The 8,213-nt window shown below is 47.9% G+C and overlaps 1 protein-coding gene across 1 annotated transcript in view; it reads left to right on the forward strand.

The window, feature by feature from the left end:
• The window catches only part of LOC115146334 (AT-rich interactive domain-containing protein 1B-like), a 378,630-nt gene extending 371,884 nt beyond the window's left edge, over positions 1-6,746 (forward strand). The window contains exons 15-22 of the mRNA XM_065004267.1: positions 491-669; positions 1,436-1,562; positions 1,640-1,759; positions 1,856-1,931; positions 2,079-3,066; positions 3,200-3,330; positions 3,534-3,928; positions 4,094-6,746. Of these exons, the coding sequence (XP_064860339.1) occupies positions 491-669; positions 1,436-1,562; positions 1,640-1,759; positions 1,856-1,931; positions 2,079-3,066; positions 3,200-3,330; positions 3,534-3,928; positions 4,094-5,609 (3,532 nt within the window). The 3' untranslated portion in view covers positions 5,610-6,746. The remainder of the gene's footprint in view (positions 1-490; positions 670-1,435; positions 1,563-1,639; positions 1,760-1,855; positions 1,932-2,078; positions 3,067-3,199; positions 3,331-3,533; positions 3,929-4,093) is intronic.
• Positions 6,747-8,213: the final 1,467 nt, after the last annotated feature.

Consider the following 8,213-nt stretch of genomic DNA (forward strand, 5'->3'; position numbering starts at 1 on the left):
TCCATTTTAGAATAAAACTGTAACGTAACAATGTGGGAAAAGTCAATGGGTCTGAATACTTTCCGAAGCACTGTATATTAAAGTGTTTAGATCAGGTGTGTCAAACATATGGCCCACGGGTCGGATCTGGGCAACGAGGGGGTCCAATCCGGCCCGCGGGTGGCTTGAGTAAAAAAATATATATATCAAATGTGATTTGTGGGGGAAACAAACTCAATATTCTTTAAATGGACTAAAACCTAATGAAAAGTGTGTAGAAATAATAAAGGACCTTTATTCATACAGTTTCTTGACCGTGTCCAGCTCAATAATCACCCTAAATAAATTCCAAGAACAATGGACTATTTTTAGCAAATTTTGACAACAAGGAAATATAGCACCTTTTCAATGTGGCCCTGCAGACCTCATTGAAGACCAAATGTGCCCCCCGGGGGAAAATGACAGCCCTGGTCTAGATCCTCACCTTTTACCCCTCTCCCTCTATCTCTAGGAGCAGTGTTGTGAGTGTGCAGGACCCGTTCTCTGAGGTGAGCGACCCGGCCTTCCAGAAACGTAACTCTCTCCCCCTGGTGGGCTCTGGGGGTGTGTACCAGCAGGGGGTCAACATGCCCCCTAACATGATGATGAGGATGCAGTACGAGAAGGACCCCTTCGTTGGCATGAGAAAGGGTGAGTAAAACATGGACCCAGGCACTGGCACAGATGTACCACCATACAGTACACAGCAATAAGCTGATGAGTTGTACAAACATGACAAATGCAGAGCGTAGTCCTACTGTGACTTTCTCAGAACTTTTTAAGAACATCACGCCAGACTAAATTGCTTGTGACAACAATATATATATATTTTTAAACATTCTTGTAATGTTTTACAGGAACTTACAACTAGAGGTCCAGCAGTGCGATGGGCACTTTGTGTCCTCTACTAGGGTTGTTAGTTGCCTGTCTGAGCACATGTCCGTGCCGGGCAGGCTGGCTGGTGGTGTACAGAGCGGGACAGATACCTGTGTTTTACTGTTATGACTGGAACGTCAAAGCTGTTTGTCAAAGGCACTTTGCATGTATTAGTCACTCTGATGTCATTGTCTCTCGTCCTAACTTCATCTTTCCACTTTCCATTTTTTACCCTATGCTGGTTTTTTCCCTGTCTTTTGGGCAACACCTGATTTGACTGACTGTTCATTTGGACTGGTTCACCTCTGAGAGCAGAGGATGATTGGAGTTTGGATGCTGGGTTCTGAGAAATGTTGCCTCTGAGTGAATAACATAGCTGGGTTGTCAGGAGGATCTCCTGATCATGCTGAAAGAGATGATTATTAGTAGGAGACTAGTGCCACCTAGAGAATAAACCATTACATCAACAACACTAGAAATATACACTGTGTTTCCAGCATATTGTCCATTCATACTGTGCTCCTCTGGTCATTCTCCACAGTGGCAGGAGGGGAGCCCTACATGCCAGGCCAGATGACCAGTGGTGGCATACAGGATATGTATGGCAGGTCTACATCAGGCATGGGCCAGCGCTCCCCCTACCCATATGGACCAGGCTACGAAAGGAGGTAAGCAGTTTAGAAACCAATTATGCCTTGTTAACATATATTCATGCAATCTGAAGGCTTGACTGTCTGTCTTTCAGACCAGACCATCTGATGGGGATGGAGGGGAGCATGGGCCCCCCCGGGAACCAGAGCAACATGGGACCTTCCAACAGCGAGGGCAGCATTTACTCTCCCAACAGATACCCCTCCCAGCAGAGGTGAGGAGCACCACCATCCACCATAATAGTGTTTGTGTTGATGTCTAGAAACTTCCTTTCTGTTCCTCAGCGACTAATTGATTTCCTCCTCTGCAGACACGAAGGCTACGCGCAGCAGTACCCTGGCATGTCATATGGAATGCACCCCTCAGGGATGTACCCTCAACAACAGGTGAGAGACAGACACACTAAGGAGCTCATTGAGCAGGCCTCGTGATGCAGGCACAGCAGAGATTAGTTTAATGATTGGTTTAGTATTGAATGTTATTGTAATAAAATAATCACCTTGGAATCTTTTGCTTCTCCACATGGCTACAAGCGCACCATGGAGAGCATGTACGGGTCCCCAGGCAAGAGACATGAGGGGGAGATGTATGGCCCCCCAGCAAAGAGACATGAGGGGGAGATGTACGGCCCCCCAGCAAAGAGACATGAGGGGGAGATGTACGCCCCCCCAGCAAAGAGACATGAGGGGGAGATGTACGGCCCCCCAGCAAAGAGACATGAGGGGGAGATGTACGGCCCTCCAGCAAAGAGACATGAGGGGGAGATGTACGGCCCCCCAGCAAAGAGACATGAGGGGGAGATGTATGCCATGCAGTATAGGGGCCAGCAGTCTGACATGTACAACCACTACACCACTGGTTACTCTGGACCTGAGAGGAGGCCCATGCAGGGCCAGTTCCCCTACCCTTCCCCCTATAGCCGAGAGCGCATGCAGGCCTCTGGCCAGGGGCAGCACCCCATGGGCCCCCAGATGATGTCTGGGGGGCCACCCTCTAACAACGGAGTGGAAGGACCCCAGGGGCCCAACATGTGGCCCTCCAGGACAGACATGGGTTATCCCTACCCCAACAGACAGGGGGCACCCTCCCAGGTACCGCCATACGGTCCTATGGGGAGAGGAGATGATTTGGAGGGCCGACCCATCCAGGATGGTCAGTGGCTTGGGTACGGAGGCCATCGCCAGTCCTCCTACATGTCAGGTGGTATGACCCCCATGTCCTCCCGCCAGCCCCCCTCTGCATACCAGACCTCCCCCTCCATGGCCAACCACCTGCCCCGAGCCCCCAGCCCCGGCTCCTTCCAGCGCTCCATGGAGGCACGCATGTCCCCCAACAAAGCTGTCTTTATGGGCTCCATGAAGATGCCAGGCAAACCAGGGATGCCCATGCCAGGGCAGGGTAATGGGCACCCAGGCCAAGTCGCACCTAACCTGCTGAGAGATCTCAACTACCCTCTAGGATCTGTAGAGGCCACCATGCCCGTTTTCAAGCCACGTCGCAAAATTACCTCAAAAGACACTGGTAAGAGATCTTTCTAATGTCTTTCTAATGTCCTGTAAAGTCAAACTAGCACTGGGATTATGGTGATCATCTTGATATCTGTGACAGGTATTAATTACAAACCTTCCTCCTCTAACCCCTGTGTTCTCCACAGGAACCCCAGAGGCGTGGCGAGTGATGATGTCTCTGAAGTCAGGTCTGCTGGGTGAGAGTACGTGGGCCCTGGACACCATCAACATTCTGCTCTATGATGACAGATCTGTGGCCTCCTTCACCCTCACACAGGTAACTGGAGACACTCTACACACTCTTCTCTTACTATCGTTCTTAACCATACCGGGATTGAGTCTTGACGTCACTCTGAAATGATTTACATTTAGTCATGCTTGACAGTTCTCCACCCCAACACAAAGCAACACATCTTTATCAGAATACGCTGTAGATAATAAGGTGCCCTAATGCCATTTGTTATTTTGTTGTGTCTGCAGTTGCCTGGCTTCCTGGAGCTGATAGTGGAGTACTTCAGACGCTGTGTGATGGAGATCTTTGGCATCCTGGAGGAGTATGAGATAGGGACCATCGGCCAGAATACCCTCCTTGGGGCTGAAGCCTGTGACCAAGGGGAGGAGCTGACCTCTGAACCTGAGATGGACTGTGAGGCCAGCCCACCAGAGCCTGAGCAGGAGCAGGAGGTGGAGAGGGGGGAGACGGAGAAGGGGGAAGTAGAAAAGGGGGAAGAGAAACCTGTTGACATCACAGAGAAAATGACAGCGGAAGGGATGTCACCCCTCAGTGCAACGGAACCAGCCCCTGAGGGAACGAAGGAGGAATCTGTAGCCGAGATGAAGGTAAAGAAGGAAGAGGGGGAGAAAGAAAAGGAGGGGAGAAAGAAGAGGAGGGGAGAAAGAAAGGAGGGGGAGAAAGAAGAGGAGGAGGAGAAAGAAAAGGAGGGGGAGAAAGAAAAGGAGGGGGAGAAAGAAGAGGAGGAGGAGAAAGAAAAGGAGGGGGAGAAAGAAAAGGAGGGGGAGAAAGAAAAGGAGGGGGAGAAAGAAAAGCAGGGGGAGAATGAGGAGAGTGAAAAGCCAACCGAGAGTAAGGAAGCCTCAGCTGAAAGTAAGGAAGACTCTCCTTATCAGGCTCCTTCAGAGCACGAGCCAAGGCCACAACAGGCCAGCAAGTACGACAAATTCCCCGTCAAGATCCTGCACAAAGAGGACCTGATTGAGGACACGACAGAGCAGCTGGGTCACGTGACAGAGTTCACTAGCGGACTTCTCCACTGGCAGGCAGGCGGGGGTGATTCCACCGCCCACATCCAGGCCCACTTTGAGCGGAGGGGAGAGCACCCTGACAGGATGGATGGAGAGAGAGAGGAATGTGCCAGTCTCAATAAAGAAAAGGACACAGAGGGGGGAAAGCAGACAGAGATGGGGATCACTGCCACCATCGATGATATACTGTGTGCCCGGTTAGGGGCTTTGTCAGAGGGCCACCCTACCCACTCTGCCCCTACCTACCCCTTCAGGCTGCACCAGGGAGGGGGCCACCAGCACATCACCCTGCTAGAGGACGAGCCCCAATGTCTGGACGAGGCTCCCATCTCCACGTCCTCCCCCTGGCAGGACTCCCTGGCCAAACGCTGCCTCTGTGTGTCCAACATCATCCGCAGCCTCTCCTTCATCCCTGGGAACGACTCAGACATGTCCCGTCACCCAGGCCTGGTGCTGATCCTGGGCAGACTGCTGCTGCTCCACCACCAGCACCCAGAGAGGAAGAGGACGCCCCCTAGCTACCAGAGAGAGGATGTGCAGGAGCGGGGCCTGGCCTGCAGTAAGGATGAGTGGTGGTGGAACTGTCTCGCTACACTCAGGGAGAACACCTTGGTCACTTTGGCTAACATCTCTGGCCAGCTGGACCTGTCCCTCTACCCAGAGACCATCTGCCTGCCCATCCTGAACGGCCTGCTCCACTGGATGGTGTGTCCCTCTGCCGAGGCCCAGGACCCCTTCCCCTCAGGCACCCCCCACTCGCCCCTCACCCCCCAGAGACTGGTGCTGGAGTGCCTTTGCAAGCTGAGCATTCAGGACAACAACGTGGACCTGCTGCTGGCCACGCCGCCCTTCAGCCGCCAGGAGAAGCTGTATGCTACCCTGGTGCGTTACGTGGGCCAGCGTAAGAACCAGGTGTACCGCGAGATGGCCGTGGCCACCCTATCCAACCTGGCTCAAGGAGACTCTACGGCAGCACGCGCCATCGCCATACAGAAGAATAGTGTGGGTAACCTGATGGGCTTCCTGGAGGATGGAGTGAGCATGGCCCAGTACCAGCAGAACCCCCACAGCATGCTGCACATGGCCCACCACCCCCCCATGGAGCCCCCCAGCATTAACATGATGTGTCGGGCTGCCAAAGCTCTGCTGGCTATGGCCAAGGTGGAGGAGAACAGGCCAGAGTTTGTCCTGTATGAGGGACGAATCCTGGACATCTCCATCTCCTCTGTGCTCAACCAGGGGGTGAACAGCATCATATGTGAAATACTTTTTCAGTTTGTAAAAAAATTATGACAGCAGGATAGACGGACCTGAGCCAAGAGACAGACAGAGAGACGATGAGAGGAACACATTATTCTGTGGTTTTATATTTTTATTTAAATGAAATGGAAGAACTTTTTTTTTAGATATAAAATATATATAGCTCCTCTGCCCCCATTAACGCTTTGGTTTTGGGATTTGAAAGATGATTTTAATACAGATATTTAATACCTGCTGTTGTTTAAGTGTATATTGTTTGAATACTTATTATTTCTTTGTTTTCTTTTGTTTAACCAAAGCTGGTGCCAGATTTTGGAGAGGATTCTTTCATTTCATTTTTCTCCTTTGAAATGTTTTGGAATTGTATAAATGTTCATATCTGTATTGACCATATGTGGTTTGTTTTTGTTTACAAAGATCATATTTATTTAAATGGTGAAAAATATTGTAGATAAAACTTAACTTGCCAAACTTTCAGAAAAAGAGAACACTGATTTTAAACAAACATGTAAATGTTTCAATTGCTGGAGAAAAATGTGCAATAGGCCAAGTGCGAGTTGTCTGTTCATGGCACTTGCAATATGTAATTTTGACCATGGGTAGGCAGTGTTGCATCAGCCAATTAGATTTGTTTTTAACAGTGTCAAATGTTTGACTTGCTTCATTGTTGTCACTCATTGCTACTACATCCGGGAGTCAACTTTTTCAAAAGAACAGTATCTTAAGCACCTGTGTTGCATTTGTTTTATTTCCTTTTTATCTCAAGTTGGTACTATGTACTGTATATAGACTGTTGTACATTGAAACCACTTTCACTTTACATTCACTATCAAAAAAAGTGTCAGATTATTACAACTACTTTTTATTATTGGTGAGATTTGTTATTGTTATTATACATATTTTGTTATTGGGGTCAGATATTTGAACCTGGAGGTTGTGTAGGTCTCTGTATGTATAACGTTCCTCTACGCATTGTACTATAGCTTCAAGCTGATCAAACAATATTTGGTCATCAAACGTGAAAGTGCCAGGGTCAGGGATAACTCGCTGAGGTTACAGAACTTGTGAATATATTTATTTTATTGTATGTCCTCCATTCATGTAAATGGGTATATTTTTGAGCCAAGACAATGTAGTTCAAAAATAAACCTCAGAAAAGAACCCACAACACACACAAAATATGACAACTCATTGTAAAATCTGCCTTTTTTCTTCTGACTCATTGACTGTCTTTGACTTGATATACATATTTATACTCTGTGTTCCAGCATGTTATGAATAAAATGTACATTGACTATTTGAGAGCTTGGGACTGTAACGTTCTATCTGCAAAAAGAGCGCACACTGGTGACTGTAACTGTGCTGCTAGCAACAATTGAATTAGGTTTTTTTGCCAACGTTTAGTGACAACGGCCCTATTCAACAGGTGTTGGTAAATTCATCAGTTATTCTGTGCCCTGGCACACTCTGAAATCAGAGTAGATAGCCAGAGTGAATTTACAAACGCACCCTGTATAGATAGAGAACATTGAACAGAACAATATGTTGATCCAATTGGAGATAGAACTTTATAGTCCCAAGCTCTCATATTGTTAAAGGCCCAATGCAGCCATTTTTTTTTATCTCAATATCAAATCATTTCTGGGTAACAATTAAGTACCTTACTGTGATTGTTTTCAATTAAAATGGTCAAAAATAAACAAAAATAGCTTCTTAGCAAAGAGCAATTTCTCAAGCAAGAATTCTGCTAGGACTGTCTGGAGGTGGTTTGAGTGTGGAGAGGAAAACTGAAAACTACCTGTAATTGGCAGAGAGGTTTGGAACTATCTCTCTTATTGGTCTTGGTGATTTCACCAGGCAGGCCAAAACTCCATCCCACCAAAACAGTCTGACATTTCAGGCAGTCTTTTCAAACAGTTCTTACACTTAAAGGGCATTAAGTGGAATGTGCAGAGGAGAGGGGTGAAATGGTTGAAAACCAGGCGGGCTGCAACGTTCTGGATAAGTTGCAGGGGTTTGATGGCACAAGTGGGGAGCCCAGCTAACAGCGAGTTGCAGTAGTTCAGGCGGGACAGGACAAGTGCCTGAATTAGGACCTGCACCGCTTCCTGTGTAAGGCAGGGTCGTACTCTATGGATGTTGTAGAGCATGAACCTGCAGGAGCGGGTCACTTTTTTGATATTTGCAGAGAACGACTGGGTGTTGTCCAGGGTCGCACCAAGGTTCTTTGCACTGGGAGGGTGACACTGTGGAGTTGTCAACCATGATGTAGAGGTATTTGAGCGGGCAGGCCTTCCCCGGGTGGAAGAGCAGTTCTGTCTTGTCGAGTTTAAAATATATATATATTCACCTTTATTTAACCAGGTAGGCTAGTTGAGAACAAGTTCTCATTTGCAACTGCGACCTGGCCAAGATAAAGCATAGCAGTGTGAACAGACAACACAGAGTTACACATGGAGTAAACAATTAACAAGTCAATAACACAGTAGAAAAAAAAGAGAGTCTATATACATTGTGTGCAAAAGGCATGAGGAGGTAGGCGAATAATTACAATTTTGCAGATTAACACTGGAGTGATAAATGATCAGATGGTCATGTACAGGTAGAGATATTGGTGTGCAAAAGAGCAGAAAAGTA

Source organism: Oncorhynchus nerka, linkage group LG18, assembly GCF_034236695.1.
Source record: "Oncorhynchus nerka isolate Pitt River linkage group LG18, Oner_Uvic_2.0, whole genome shotgun sequence".
Taxonomy (NCBI): Eukaryota; Metazoa; Chordata; class Actinopteri; order Salmoniformes; family Salmonidae; genus Oncorhynchus; species Oncorhynchus nerka.